The sequence below is a fragment of the Pipistrellus hanaki genome (assembly GCF_964339955.1).
Source record: "Pipistrellus hanaki genome assembly, chromosome: 7".
In the NCBI taxonomy this organism is placed as follows: Eukaryota; Metazoa; Chordata; class Mammalia; order Chiroptera; family Vespertilionidae; genus Pipistrellus; species Pipistrellus hanaki.
Genome location: NC_140509.1, coordinates 14,496,819 through 14,512,485, shown reverse-complemented (window position 1 = coordinate 14,512,485; position 15,667 = coordinate 14,496,819). Strand labels below are relative to the sequence as shown.

The 15,667-nt window shown below is 48.8% G+C and overlaps 1 protein-coding gene across 1 annotated transcript in view; it reads left to right on the top strand.

Annotated features, from left to right (window-relative positions):
* The window catches only part of CLIC5 (chloride intracellular channel 5), an 86,756-nt gene that overhangs the window by 65,058 nt on the left and 6,031 nt on the right, over positions 1 to 15,667 (top strand). Inside the window, exon 5 of the mRNA XM_084889849.1 lies at positions 11,515 to 11,699. Coding sequence (XP_084745975.1) covers positions 11,515 to 11,699 — 185 coding nt within the window. The remainder of the gene's footprint in view (positions 1 to 11,514; positions 11,700 to 15,667) is intronic.

Sequence of the window (15,667 nt, the reverse complement as noted above, 5' to 3'; positions counted from 1 at the left end):
TGTCTGCTCTGTCGGAAACACCGACCCCTTCTTTTGGAGTAAGACCGCTGGGTCCCACCTCAGGCCCACGGGACCCTGCAGAAGGGCTGGGGCGGGGGTTATCGCCCTGCGCTCCGGGTGGTCCCCGGCCCACCCTGGCGGGTGGTGAAGATAACGAGGTCTTGCCACTTTCTCATAAAGCAGCCATCGCCGTCTCCTTCCAGAAAGCGCCTCTGGTCACAAAGGAGCCCTTCAGGCTGCCTTCCGCGGCCACCCTGCGTGCAGCGTGCAAATAGCCAGCTCAGGGTATTTTGTTTGTTTGTTTGTTGGGTGGAAGTTTTGCTTTGATTAGCATTCTTACCAGGAAAAACAAATAACCTGGGCTGGGAGGGACCCACCTCCGAGGCTTGGCGCCCTCCCTGCAGGATGCACATGCCTCCTACCAGGAGGGTCAGGCCAAGAGCGAGGAGGGAGGGGATGGGGCCCTGCTTCCCGCTGGCGCCTCCCAGGACTGCCCATGGGATCCCTCCAGAGGGTCTTGGATTTGGCTCCTTATTGAGGCAGACGCTGGCAGTTTATAATTTAACAAATGTTGCTCCTGAAATGAATCCTTGGGCGGTCATAAGGAAGGCGGTCGGTGGCCACGTGGCTGGTGGAAGGGGGCAGCTCGGGGAGGAGGGGCGGGATGGTGGGGAGGGTCCTGCGTGGGTGGGCGCATTCATTAGTGGAGGGAGCGTGTTGGCTCTGTGGGCTCCCGGTGGGAGGAGCGCGGAGACCACCAACACCATTCCACGTGGGGGAATTTCCCGCAGTCTGACCAGAAGCAGTTCTCCTGGCCTGGCCTGCCCTCCTATCAAGGCCTGGGAAAAAGGGAACGTTAAAGGACTAATTTGAACAAGAGCTACATGCTCTTTCACCTCTGGCGACTGCTACCTCATCCTGTGCAACCAACACTTCTTGTCTTTGTGCCGTCTACACGGAGAGTTAAGTCTCTCTCTCTCTCTCTCTCTCTCTCTCTCTCTCTCTCTCTCACACACACACACACACACACACAAAGAGCTTATATGTGTTCTGCAATTTCTGTGCACTATCAGGGGTCATTACATATCTCTTTGAATTCACAGGGACATGTATGCATTAATCTTGAAAAAAATGTGTGTGAAGTTGCATGACCTGGAAGCATGATGGTCTATGTGGGGGAGTCTAAGCTGCATCACTGTAGCGGGTTTATAAGGAGGGCTGCGCTGGTGACCCTCATCTGTGATCAGGACCTTGCTTTGGGAAAAGCTTCCCCGCCTCTCTGTGGAGAAGGGCGCTGCGTAATGGCAGGTAGCATGGCTTCCCCCACATTTGGCAGCCGGGGCTGACAATGACAAGATGTGAGATCCAGGTGGCGTGTGAACCTTCCAACAAAACTTTAGACTTCAGACAATTATCCACTTTCCTCGTCAGATCCACACCACTGCTCCCCAGGATGGCAATGTTCTCTGTTTCACACGCTGAAGCTGCAGCGTGGAAACATCCGCAGCCCCGGGGCCAATGACGGCACAGGAAAGAAGGCTTCCTCGGTGGTTACGCTCTGTGGCTGCAAAGGAAATAACAGTAAAACACACTCATAAGAATGGACAGCAGGGGTCAAGTCCAGTCTGGTATTCTGAAGGGACCAGCCGCTTAGAGAGGATAATTTGTTGGGGGAAAACAGTTGCTTCGCAGAACTTTGGCCCTAAAACCCCCCCACCCCCTTTTAAAATGTGCTCTAGAGCTGCCTTTCAGGCAGGCACCCCGCCCACTGCGGCCCCTCGTGAGCTCAGCCTGAGCTGCCCCAGGAGCTGAAGAGACGCAGATGTTTGGGAGTTACCTGTCATGTGACCGTTCATTTTGCTTGTCTTGTTGTCCAGGCTGTTTGGAGGGACACTGAGTCCCCTGGATGGTCTTGCTCCAGTGCAGACGCTGATACAGAGGGTCTGGGGGTGGGGTGGACCTGAGAGCTCCCAGGTGACTTTGCTGCTGCTGCTGGTCCAGGAGGGGCTCGGGAATAGGGTTCTGGGAGCAGCCTCCATGTGGGAATCCTCATTCCTGTCCTTAGAGCCCGGCTCTGCATCCGGCTCAGAACAGGTGCTCCCTGGCATTTGCTAAATGAATGAATGAACGTAACTCAAGCACTTCACCATGCCCCTACCCTGCCTGCACATCACCTGAGACGTGTTGGAAGGGTCTAACCTCACTCTTCAAGGTCAGGGGCACTTCTTCCATGCAAGAATGAATTCTTGCATATAATTCACTTTTAACTTAAGGTGGTTTTTTAAAATTATGGTGAAAATATCTGACCTAGCCATGCCAACAACAACAGAGAAGACACACTTTTCAAACTCCTTTGGAGTGATCAAATCCCCCACCTAGATTTTGGGAAGCATCAAATCACACTGTTAATCTGCCACACTCTTACTTCAAACTTTGGAAGATGCAAGACTCACACAGTCAAAGCTGTGCAACTAAAACACCCAGTGAAAAGCAGCTCCTCCCCGCAGACTGTAATCTGCGTTGGGGCAAGTGAGGGCAGCCAGAAAACTGCTCTAAGCAAGCGGGTGGCGGGTAAAATTGCAGCACGTCCGGGGAATTCTACAAAAGTATCAGCCACCCCGGCCCCTGGGGAGCCTCCCCTCTAAGGCTACTCATCGCGCTGTTAGGAAGAAGGCTCGCTCTGGTGGGGCGGTGGTCACGGCAGCAAAGTCAGAGTGAAAGGGTCAGCTGAGTCCACAGAGAAGACGGCAACTGCATCTCGGATGACTTCCTCGGGGCGGAGGCCGAGTCAAGGACAGTATTCACCAAGCAGACGGTTTCCTTGCAATCCGAAGAAGTTATTCGCAGTTTTGTATGCTTATGTTCTTATACACCAACATCATCATGAATTGCACCTCAGAACCACTCACGGCATGCCAGGCGCCATTCTACGCCCTCTGTAGGCATGGCTGACTGTAACCCTACATGCCGGGCCGTGTTACGATGTCCACTTTGCAGCTGAGGAAACTGAGGCACACGAGGTTAAGCAGCCTGCCCAAGCCAGTACATGGCAGAGCCAGGACCCCAACCCGGCTGCTGGTCCCAGGGTCTGTGCTCTTCATACAGTGAATAGAATCCATTATTTAAAATGCATGTGGTGCTGAGTTTTTAAGCAAGAGCAGGTAGGTCATTTAGGAACCTGTGATCAAATCAGGTCATAAACCAACAGATACTAACTGAACAAATACCAGGTGTGTTTCCCTAAATACACTCAACAACCCAGCTTCCCCATTGGACTCGGCAATCCTGGACGGACAAGGGGCATCACACCTGGCCCACAGCAGGCTCTCCGTAGATACCAGTTTAACAAATGAAAGAAGGGCAGCTGGCAGCAAATTTAGGACAGTCACAGAATGACTAAAAGCAGTAGTTATTTGAATTCAAAGCTGTGGTGGCAGGGTGGCTGTTTTTAAATTTGTTAATGGCTCTTGTATAAAAGATGTGGGCCTTTGAGGATGAAGCAAGCCAAAATGTGGTTAAATCGTGTCAGCCTGAGTGTTTGGAGGAAGCAAGGGTGGAGAAGAACAGTGTCTAGGCCTAAGCACTGGGACAGAAGGAACCCCCCCTTTGCCACCCGAGGAAGTTAGAATCTCCCCTGACCAGCTCATTCCAAATGTTTGGACATCAGCACTTAACCTAATCTATGGCCTGATACTTAAAAATGTGTTATAAAGTCACCATAAAAAACTCACAGTTTTCAGCCTTATGCAGTCTGCTACATAAACTACAACCAGCATTAATAGCTTCAGTCAGCATTTATGTCGTTCTTTCTATTAGCACAATGGGTTTTACAACCATTTATGAGTTTCTGGAAAGCCTAATAGAAAACACACATACCGGTACATGTTCCCTGTGAGAGGCGCGGGGGAGGTTTTTTTTTTAAGTCGACCAGCAGGGGCCGCCACCGCCCCATCGCTAAAGCCTGGAAGGGCTCCCTAACAGGGAACACATTCTCTGCCAGTGGCACCAGCAGCGAGCCTCCCTGGTGAGTTCCTGCAGTTTCCTCTTTGGGTTGGCTCCACTCAGTCAGTCCCTCTCTGTGTGTCCTCCTCCTCCTGTTGGTAAATAAACATCTGGGGCGCTTACCTGGTACAGGCTGTGTACACAAAAGAAACCCTCAGAAGACCTACGTGATTATCTTTGCCTTCCAATTTACTATGGCTTTTTAGGAGATCCAGAAAATTATCTGAATCTGGAATTGCCTATACTGTCCATATTTCCCTTCACACCTGTAAAAAAGTCTTATGAAGGACACACTGAAGTCACCTTAAATTCTTCACCATGCTGGTGTTTTGAACGCAGCCAAAAACTTGCCTTTAAAAACATGTTTTGTTGTTGTTATGGGGAACAATATTTCTAAACATAGACCAAATCTCAGATTGATTTGTGGAGCAGTGTAAAAGCTACAATTCTTCACAAGGCTTGGGGGTGGAGGGAAGCTATATACTTAAGCTATACAGAGATCGGTCTCTTCCTCTAGAAATCCCTGAATTTCCCAGAAACATATCAGCGTCTCATTCACTCCATGATTCTCTCTGCCAATGAGGAGTCGGGCGTCCAGCAAGGTCCTGTATCCCAATCCACCGGAGTTGTAAGACTTGGATCCTGCCTTGGGAGTATTCCTCTTACTGGAATAGCCACGGGAGTTTGTCATTTAATTCACTCTCCCATTCAAGGCCAAAATCCTTTCTAAAACAAACAAGTGACAGCCACAGTAGCATGAGCTGCCCTTGCGTCTCCAGCCTGGCTGACGCAGCACGAAGGGAGCAGGAGGGGATCTGTGGAAGCTGTCCTTACAATTTGCTTTCTCATAAACCACTCTTGGTCTCCCCTCTTTCCTGTTTGCACCAGTGCCTAGTAACCGAGACCCAGGAACTGCTTTCCCGTGGGAGCCCCTGGGTCTTTCACAGCCCGTGCCAATTCGGCCAGATCCTCTCTTGGGCCATGAGGCCACGTCCAGTGTTCTCAGTCTGATGCCAAAGATAGACACGAATTCTCCAAACTATCAGACCAAGACCATTTGACACACCCATGTAACCTGGAGAGAACAATGCCAAACCCAAAGAGGAGATTCGAGGAGACTCGGGATCCTGGACTTGTTGGGAAATGCAAGGGTGAGCTCCATCCTCTCAGCTCCAGGATTCTCCTTGCACCAGGGAGCTCTGGGAGGCTCAGACAAGCTCCCTTCAGATAACTTCTGCTCTGAGCTGCTCGCTTGCTCTTAGACGCTCGCTCACTCTCCCCTTTCTCCCCATCCTCTCACCAACTTAAGTTCTATCACCATACAGAAGTCCCCACCAAGTTTCTTGGGGACAGGGAATTACACTGCCCACCACCAAGCCAACTGTCCTCACACTTCCCTGAGAACATGTGGGCCTTGCCTCAGAACAGCAGCATCTGCCTTTCTGCCTCCCGGGCTCTCATCACTTCTTGTCACCCCTCCTGCAGCCCCGCCTCTCCCCTGCACATTTGGCCCCCGGCGCCTTGCCATTTGACCTCTCTCAGTTTCTTCTAAAGGAAGGCTGCCTCCTCCCAAAGGTGAGGGAGAGGTGCTATTAAATTCTTATTTCATTTTTCTCCCATGACATTATCACTCATGTTTAAAATGATCAAAAGTCAGTATGCTCATACCAGCTATGGTCATCTTCGTATTTTCTCTCCAGGAATATAGGATGGCAAGAGAAATATTTGCTGTTAGCTCCCTGGAACCACCACTGTACTTTATTTTATTTATTTATTTTTTTATCCTTTGATTTCAAAAGAGAAAGATGGAAAGTGAAAACTTCATTCAGTCCTCTGGGTTTTTCTCAATATCTGGATAATTCTTTCTTCACAGGCAAAACCCAAATGCATGTCTTGCTTTCCACCCAGGTGTTTTGCTGTCACACAGACAGTGTGACATCATGGGTTCAAGTACAGGCCAAGTTGAGAGTTGGAATTTGTTGCTGAGTAGTGATGTGAAGGGTCCCGGTGGGCTCTCTCCTTGTAGACCCAGTCATGGTCCCCGTGAGCACCAAGAATGCCTGGCATCAAGGCATCCATAACAGAACACAAATATGTTATCACAGAAATTAGCTGGAAGTTCCGGCTGCTGTGGCTCCGTTGGTTGAGCATCATCCCATGTATCAGGAGGCTGCCGGTTTGATATCTAGTCAGGGCACATGCTCAGGGAGTGGGCTTCGAATTTCTTTCTCATCAATGCTTCCATCTCTCTCTCCTTCTCCCTTCCTACTTCTGAAATCAATTTTAAAAAGTATATTTTTAAAAATTGGCTGGAAAGTAGGGCATAAGGAGTGACTTTATGATGGCTGCATTCTTGTCAGGGGGATGGGGTGAGTGAGAGATGTCTGTGGCATTAAGAGAAGATGGCCGCCAGGGAGCCATGGGGTGGTCCTGGCACCCAGCGACACCTTGCCGAGTGGAAGAAGTTTACATTTTGGAATCCAACAGCCTGTTTTAAATCCTGGTTTTTCTCCTAATTCATATAGTAGGGTTGCTATTTTTAAAATATTTTCTCTTTGCCTCTCTGAGTTCCTGATTCTAATCTGCCCTAGGCATCCATCGGTCCCATGAGAAATGAGGGTTTCTTTAGAGAAATTCCAAGAAAGAAAAAGAAATTCAATATTTAGCTTCTGATATTTAAAATAGCATTTGCAACAAGACAGTAGCTTTGCAAGCCAAGCCATTGTCTTAAATTTTCTTTAGTTCTTAATTTTAGCACATTAAGAGCCAGGCCTGGAGGGCTCAGCTCACAGGGAGGCTTGCTGCTCTGTGGTGGACATAGGAGCACGGACAGGAAAGGCCACTCCTTCTTGCCAGGGGGCTTGGGGATGGAGAGGAGGCAGGCAAGGGTGCCATGGGACTAGAGACATGTCCGTAAAGCCCCATGGGGCACTTCGCTCGGTGTCCTTCCAGGGTTTTGGAGGGGGGCCAGCAGCCCACCTCTGACCACACTCTAGGGGCAGCACCCCGTGGTTACTCCGGAAGGAAGTAGGTTCAGTGTAACTGGGAAGAGACGCAGGACTTGTGTCACCTTCCCCAGACCTTCTACCCCGTGGGTCCCGGGACTCATAGCTCCAGGGTGCCATGAGGTCACAGGAGACTCCTCCCCACCCACCCCCAGGACTCAGGGAGAAGAGCAGACAAGGGGACTGTCTGAGAAACAACATTTCTATGCAAAAGCGACTGGGAATTCTCTGCAGGGACCATTCGATTATGACCTCAGACTGAGTTATAATCCAGAAGACACTACATTGAAGTTGTTTTCCCACCACCAAGGGAGTGGGGAGCTTGTTGGAAAACCATACAGTTAAAAATAGGCAGGTACCTTTTCTCTGTACGCCAGTAGTGGTTTGAACAGCTTGCTTGCACATGTGAGCCTTTGATAAGTCGGAGACCTGTTTCTTTGTGACAAGGAGATGAATACGAAGGTGCATCTCAATAGCTTCACATTTAAATGCTAGCTGGCGTAAGCATCTCGGTGGGCCACCTCAGACATTCAGTCAGTGCATTTGTTGCTGGTGCTGGGAGCAGGACTAGAGCGAGGAGAGGAACCCAGTGGGACGGCAGGTGCTGGGTCTGGGACCAGCCCCCATAGCCGCAGTCTCGACCATGGAGAGTTGAATAGACCTCCATCCAGCCTGCAGATTTCATCAGAGGGGACCCTTGGTTCTTATCTCTCCCAAGTTCGCAAGCCAGGGAAACTGAGCACAGCACCCTGGGCCCCCAGAGCTGGGCCTGTCTTTCAAGGAGTGCCTTTGGCATCTGCTCTGCTCGAGCAAGGGGTCTGCATGGCCATGTGCCAGTGAGCGCCTGGGTGCACAGAGCTCGCCAGTGACCCAGGGCTGAGCTGTGCTTGCAAGAGCCTTTAGGAAGCAGAGCTGGCATCTTGGCTCCTGGGTCCCCATGCAGCCTCCATGCCCTGGTAAGAGTATACTATTTTCTTAGCTCAAATTGCCATTCCCAAGTCATTATTTCTCTATGACGAGAAAACAATATTGGGTCTTATGTAATATCAACCTCAATGAATCTGGAAGCGATCATGGAATGGGTGGGTATTTTTTTCCCTCCTCAAAAAAGAGCAAAATAAATTTGAGATTGTTTGCATATGGCTGAGGATATTTATGAACTATTCCCCCTTGTTTCCTCATCCCATATTTTACCCAGTGCGTTTGTGTGTGGTACAGAATAAATCTTTATGGGAAGGGGTGGAGAGAGGAAGAAGCAGTTAAAGGCCTGGGTATCCATCAAGTGCCTGGGATGTTAGTGGTTCTGAGTCTCGGGGTCCCCTGCCCTCAGGCTTGTTTGCTGCGGTCTGAGGGTAACCCATCCTGCTATTCAGAAGAAGTTTTTGGAGAGAGGGCTTTACATGCAAACACTGAGGGAATCAACATCCTCCGGTGACTCTGGTTGCCTTTACATCCCCTCACTCTCACCAGAACAGGAAGTGCAACACTATCAGTTCTGTGGCCTGGGTGCTCTCGGTGAAAGATAATTAAGTTCCATGGATGCCAGACTGAGCCAGGGTCAGAGCACTGAGTTGGCAGGTAGGACGGAAAAGACCTGGCAGGCAGTGTGTTGGCGCTGGCACTTGTTATTCGATAATAGGCAGCGTGTTAGCACACAGGCCTGCGGGTCTATTCCCTCTGGCTGTGCCTCAGCATGGCTTGTCCCTGAGAAAGGTCCCTAGAGGCACAGGGACGGGGCTGTGATTGTATATTAAGTCGGCAGAAGCAGAAGGTCCATCTGGCTGTTTATTTCCTCCTCAGGGGGATCGGGCTTCACACTGGAGCTTCTCAGAACCTCTCACTCTCTGCCACACCTTGGATTTTTCAGGAACACAGTGACCAAGCATGTGGGGTGAGGGCCTGAGAGCAGAGTGACTGTCACACTTGGTGATGCAATGGCAGTAGCTATCATTCATTCCTACGATGGGCCAGGCACTGTCCCTGCATAATCAGAGTAAATCTCACAGTGGCTGCATGAGGGTTAGAGATTTTTAGTCCCATAGTTGATATGGGAAAACTCACCCCAGGTCATATTTAGTAAGTGCCAAGATGGAGGATGTTTTCAAGATTTGCAGGATCTGAAGCTAATACAATAAATACTAATAAATAATTTTAAAAGTCAACTTCAGGGTCTTGGAAAGGGTCCACACAATCATGGGGCCTTGAAGTGTAAGCCTTAGCAGCCTCACAGTAGATCCATCCTGGGCAGGATCAAAATTTAAGTACAGGATTAGCTCCAGACCACACGGCCCCGTCCCTCCCGCCTCATCTCCTCTTCTCTCTACCATAAGTCCCACCAACTGCACCTTCACATTCCTGATCCAAACACACAGAGAGAAGTGATGAAGCTGACACACTCAGGATGGGCCACTCAGCTGTGACATAAGGCAACAACTAAGCCAATTGCCAAATTTTACCTTTCCATCTCAAGATATCACTGGAAATACAGTTTAACTTTTTAAAATAATTTTTAATTTTCAAACACAGTTAACTACAATATTATATTAGCTTCAGGTGTACATTCCACTGATTAGACATTTATATAACATACCAAGTAATCCACCCCCGATAAAACTAGTATCCGTCTGACACTATACCTAGTTATTACAATGTTGACTATATTCCCTGTGTTACACTTTACATCCCCATGACTATTCTGTAACTACCCAGAACAAGCCACCCAAGAAGCTCCCATTGCTATCCTGGGCTGGGCCTCTTTCACCAAATGACATGACAGTTCCCAGACCCAGTGACTTGGGCACAGATTTGAGCAGAGGCCTGCTCAGGGCATTTGGAATCAGAACCTGCATTGTCTCATTTCCTTTCATATGTCTCTTCCCCTTGGATGATAATCAGATGGTCAAATTTCAACAGGCACTCTACTAGATTTTTTTCTTTCTTCATTTAATTAAGATTTTATCATAATCTTCCAAACTGAAATGGTTAGAGGATTTAAGGATGCAAACAAACCCAACATAAATCACAAGTCCTTGGAGGGTGGGGAGGGAGCATAATAAGTGTTGTTGGGTACCCACCCTCAGCTATTGCCCTTGAATAGGCTTCCAATCCCATCCCAGTCTAGACAGTTACTAAGGGGAATGCAAGCATTTCCCCGAGTTCTGCTTGCTCCGTTCTCCCAAGCTGGAAACACAAAGCAGATGATGAAGTTCAAGTTCAAATGCCACACCAGGGAGAAGGAAGTATTGAGAAACTATGGCCAACATCCAGTCTGTTTTTAAACATTCCAGTAAGCATTTGATTCATTTATCTTGGGCTGGTGTCATCTCATTGTCTCAAACAAAAGGCCTTCTATGAAAAGATCGACTCGGGTTATGTGAGGAGTGGCTAACAGGAGGCACATTTGCGAAACTCTGAACAAGAGACAGTCCCTAGATCTTCCTCCAGGGACAGTACCTCCCATTTATTCGCTAGAGTTAATATCAGGATTGACTCCTCTGATCTCAGCATCAGAGTGTGGGAAATCCAGCTGGTAGGGGCTGCAGCTGATGAAACAGGTGCAGTGGCCATTGAGTGACGCAGCCAGCCACCACCTCCAGCTCCCTGCTCCGGGCTCAGGTGGGCAGTTGCCATGTCAACGCTCCATGATGAAGTGGTCTGTGCGATTCTGAGTGGAACGACTCAGTGAGAGTGAGTTCCTGGAGTTATTCTATTGAGCATTTTGTTCTGCTCTTGAGACTAAATGAATAAGTGGAGAGATAATTATTGGGTCAAGACTGTCAAAGTCTTCTGCCACCTTCTCTCTTCCTATAAATGTTCATCCTCAGAGCTGCGGCCTTGGCAGGTTTCCATTCGGCTGTGATGGCACGTTCCCAGTGGAGCCCACCCCCTGGTCCCTGGCCCTTTCCTTTTGGACGGCATTGATTTTTAGAGCAACTTCCTGACACCCACTGGTTCTCTGGGGAAAGTCCCAAGCAGGGGCTCCCACTTTCCTATGTCTTGTCCTCCAGGAAGCCTGTTCCCTCCCTTCTCAGTTGGGTTAGCTATGGTCAATGCTCCCACTAAATCCGGTGCATATCTCTGTCCTAGGGCTGCTATTACAGTTATTAGTTATTTAACAGGCCTTTCTTTATGTAAAGGTTAATTGTGGGATATTGGGAAAATATTCATACACAAGAAAGGAAAATGAAAGTTGGCTGTTGTTACATCTTTTGAAGATAAGCACTAAGCTCTGATCTGTATGCCAATGATTGCATCTCTATCATCTATCTATCGATCTGTCATCTATATAACATCTATCTGTCCTTAAAAAGGATTTGGTCAAGGTCTCTTTTTTCAGGCTACTTGATACTCTCTGCATCGTGCTAATGGCTGCCAGGTATTTGTATTTGGGGAGCTGGTAGTGTGTTGAGGGGAACTGGATTCGGGGTAAGCCATTTCACTGTGAAGACTGTGGCTGTAACCAGTGGCAGGGATGACTAAAGACACTTCTTTTGCTGTCCCACGCCAGCCCTCGAGAGAGGCCTGAACAAGGCACTGAAGAAACTGGATGACTACCTGAGCACTCCTCTGCCGGAGGAGATCGACGCCAACACTTGTGGGGACGATGACAGGGGGTCCCGGCGCAAGTTCCTGGATGGGGATGAGCTGACCCTGGCCGACTGCAATCTGTTGCCCAAACTCCACGTGGTCAAGGTAAGAGACCTCTCCCACAGGTGCTGGCCAGATCCAACTCCATCTTAAACTGGGGTTACCTGTGTGGTTAAGTCAAGGATAGTGCCACCTGCTGGTTGAGAAGTCACATGAATAGGGACCCCAAACCAGTCTCCAGTGCGTACTGGCTGTATAGCCTCCCTGTATAGTTTAATTTTCACCCACAGATTGCTTATTTCTAGGGTTGTTGGGAGAATAACATGCATGAAGTGCATGTTATTGTAAGGACTCAAAATATAATAGCTGTTATTGCGTTATCATGTATAGTTATACAAAGTCCTGTCACTCCAAAAGCCTGTTCCTTGCCTCTTCTTCCTCACAGGTTTCCACTGGCCACACCCCTCACATCTGTATTAACTGTGCTCGCATGCGCACAGACCCACCTTCTCATTCCCACTAGCAACCCCTTAGGGCGGCAGGTGACCCCTCTTCCTCCTCTATCAATTGAAGGGATAGAGGCTGCAAGAAGGGACATCATTGTTTTACTATTTTACTTTCTGACCACCTTTGACAGGCAGTGTAATCCTTTCCTAAAAGAATCTTAGGATCTGTGAGTTGGAAAGAAGGGAATTCCGAGGTTATCCCATACAATGTCTCTTCCCAAACTGGGCCACTTTCTGTGCATCCATCACAGCTGTGACAGGCTCCTGTGCATCTGTGGCCTCACATTTCTGCCTCAGAAACCAGCCCCACCACTCTGGATAACTCAGATGATTAAAACAGCATTCCAACTGGCCCCCTGCTATCCGTTATTCTCTGGAACAGCATGGGACAGGGCTGTCCTTTTCATCTCATTTGAAGACAGCAGTGTGTCCCCCACACTTCTATAAACCAACACTTCTCACACCCTTTTTTGACCCTTGTCAGCCTGGAGAAAAATGCAATGGGGCCGAATTAGACTGTTTTCTATTTGTACACATGTTTATGTCTTATTGTCTCGGACAATAAGCTCTGTAAGACAGGGCCTTCTCTAAGCATGATGATGGGCATATAGTAGTGGCCCTTTAAGAAATACCATTGATCAATTGTTTTATCATCTAGTTGTGTCTTTATGATACTCAGTGTCTGTCTACCTCTCACTGAGAAGAATCAGACTCAGTCATTGATCAGCTAAGGTCCTGGGCTAGATATGCAGGCTACTCTCCAATCACAGCACACACCCGCTTCAGTTGAAATCACTTGGCTGGGTGTGCACTGGTGTTCCCATGGGCTCAGCATGAGCTGAGCCTGGCAGGGAATCATGCACAGCAGTGCTGATGGGCTGGGCAGATACAGCCTATCCATAGGAAGACACTTTGGGTTCAGGGCCAAGCCAATGGTGGATGGTGGGTCCAGCCAAGCAACATCCTTTGAAGTTATTAAGTACCGCATGCCCCACTCCACCCCCAAAACATCCTTTATTCTCTTTTCCTGAGGATCAAGTGACACCTGTGGGATGATCTGACTTCAGTTCGGTCATACTGTGACCTAGTGATATAATGGAAAGGCATCCATTCTAAAAGTCAGGAGGCCCAAGTTCTGGCCTTATATCTGGTACCAAATCTCTATGTTTTAATAATTCCAACCTCTTCCATTTGCACCTCCTGCCCTGGGGGTAGTAGCTGCCTCCCAAAGGTAGAACTTCATTGTTCGTTTTGTATTCCTAGTTCTTCAGTACTTACTACCTTTTTATATTAAAATCTCTCAGTTAAAATGACCTGTTTGATGTAGTTACCAAAGAAGGCACCCCTTCCCTGCTCTGTCTAGCTCAGGTGTGGCTAATAAGGAAAGGCAGTGGAACCAGAGCCTTCTGAATGACACCTACCATGAGGGAATGCTGGGGCCAGTGCCCACCAGTTCTCCTTGGTCTCTGCTCCCTGCAAGCTGGGGCAGGCCATTTACTCTTTTTGGAAGTCATTTTTCTCTTTCCTGAAAGAAGAGATATGGGTTCTACTCCTCCTCTCTTCTCCTTTCTCTTCCCTCCTTCCTTCTCTCTCACTCAAACATGTGCTGATTACCAGCTCAAGAATCGCTTGCTGAATAAGATAAACAAACGGCTCTCCCAGGCCCTGTGCTTTTCATCCTATAATCTCTTCAGTTCCTCCCAGCCCTGAAAGACTGCTACGCCCCTGTCCTTGGAAGGAGTTCAGTGAGTGGTTCCCTGGGAGAGGCTGGGATCAGAGGAGGATGGCCTGCAAGGGACAAAGGCTGGGCCTCACCTCCTGTCTCCTTGGATTTCTGCTGATCCAGCTTATCAGATCCCAGAGACCTGGCAAACCTCTGAAGTGTAGAAAGAGCGGAGGGGAGCCAAGTCAGGCCTCCAGCTTGGCTTCTGACGCCAAAACTTAATCTGGGCTGTGGGAGCTAACTGTTTTCATATGAAAGAGCAAATTCAGAACATGAGCCTGGAAGTCCCTGCAAACGTCAGAGCTTCCTGTGCGAATCTCACCCTCTCACTCTTATGTGCCTCCTCTCTCTCTTCCTGTCTCTCTCTCCTCTCTTTCTCTCTCTCTTTCCTTTCCTCCCTTTCCACCTCCCTCCCTCCTGGCTCTCTTTCAGGTTCATCTTCATCCATGGAAGCCAAGTGGCTCTGGCCCAGGTGCTCACTGAGTGCCTGGTTTGAACTCTATTTGTCTGGCTCCCTTCTAGGTCTCATCTCCCCAAGTGAAGCCAACACCCAAGGAAACAACAGTTTTGTGACGAAGGCGGGCACACAGATTCAGGCAGGCAGGACATGGCGGGCCTTTTGTAGCCTCCGCTGGGGCCATTGCCTGGGCTGTGATCTGTCCAGCTCCTGCAGCAAACATGAATATATTTTCATACATTGCATTTCTTGTTTTCAAGCTCATAGGATATCCTTTAAATGCTTGAGGATAAATTCCAGCATGGAGAGACCTGAAACCGCTCTATCCATCAGTAACCCACCACTCCTGCATGGATTTGCTCATTACCCAAGACGGCCTCTTCCAAAGGCTTGTGGGCAAACCCAGGGGCCCTAACTTGCAGGGAGCAGAGACCAAGAAGAACTGGTGGGCACTGGCCCCAGCATTCCCTCTCGGTGGGTGTCATGCTGAAGGCTCTGGTTCCACTGTCTTTCCTTATTAGCCACACCTGAGCTGGACAGAGCAGGGAGGGGGTGCCTTCTTTGGTAACTACATCAAACAGGTCATTTTAACCGAGAGATTTTAATATAAAAAGGTAGTAAGTACTGAAGGACTAGGAATACAAAACGAACAATGAAGTTCTACCTTTGGGAGGCAGCTACTACTCCCAGGATAGGAGGTGCAAATGGAAGAGGTTGGGATTATTAAAACGTAGAGACTTTGATGAGGGGCCTTGGATCTCTGAGGTGGGGCGCTGCTCAGCTGACGCTGGGGGTCAAGTTCAGAGGACGGCTGGTGAGACTGGGACCGAACCTCTGCCGCGGGGCCACTGTTGGGTACTGGCCTTTCTGAGCTGGTGTGATGGCACAGGTCCTGTGTGCTGGCAAAACAGCTAACTGGATGCAGCTTCAAATAAGGAGCAAATAAGACTGGCATGAACAGGAAGCCAATAGGAAGGAGCACTCCCTCTGCCCTCCTCCACCATCACAGGCTTTATTTCTAGTGCCCCCTATTGGTAGAGCCTAACAGGGAGCAGAGGTATGACTTGAGCAGTCTTAGCCTCAGCACCACAAAGAAGCAAATACAAGGGTGTGTTTATAGAAAAGCAACAAGAGTGGCATAACTGGCACTGGAGGGATTCCCAGGAGAGCTAGTCCTTTGTCATTTACACAGGCCTGAGTGGCAAAGTGGAGAGACCTGTGGATTAGAAAGCAGGGACTATAATAAATATTAGTGATTATTCTGTAGTATTGGTTGAATTAATTGTTTTCCTGTGTCACATTGTGTAAGCCACCAAATCTCTGATGGCTTCAGTTTGCTCATTGCTAAGAACATTCAGTCTTTAAAATTAAGCAGTTTGATTACATT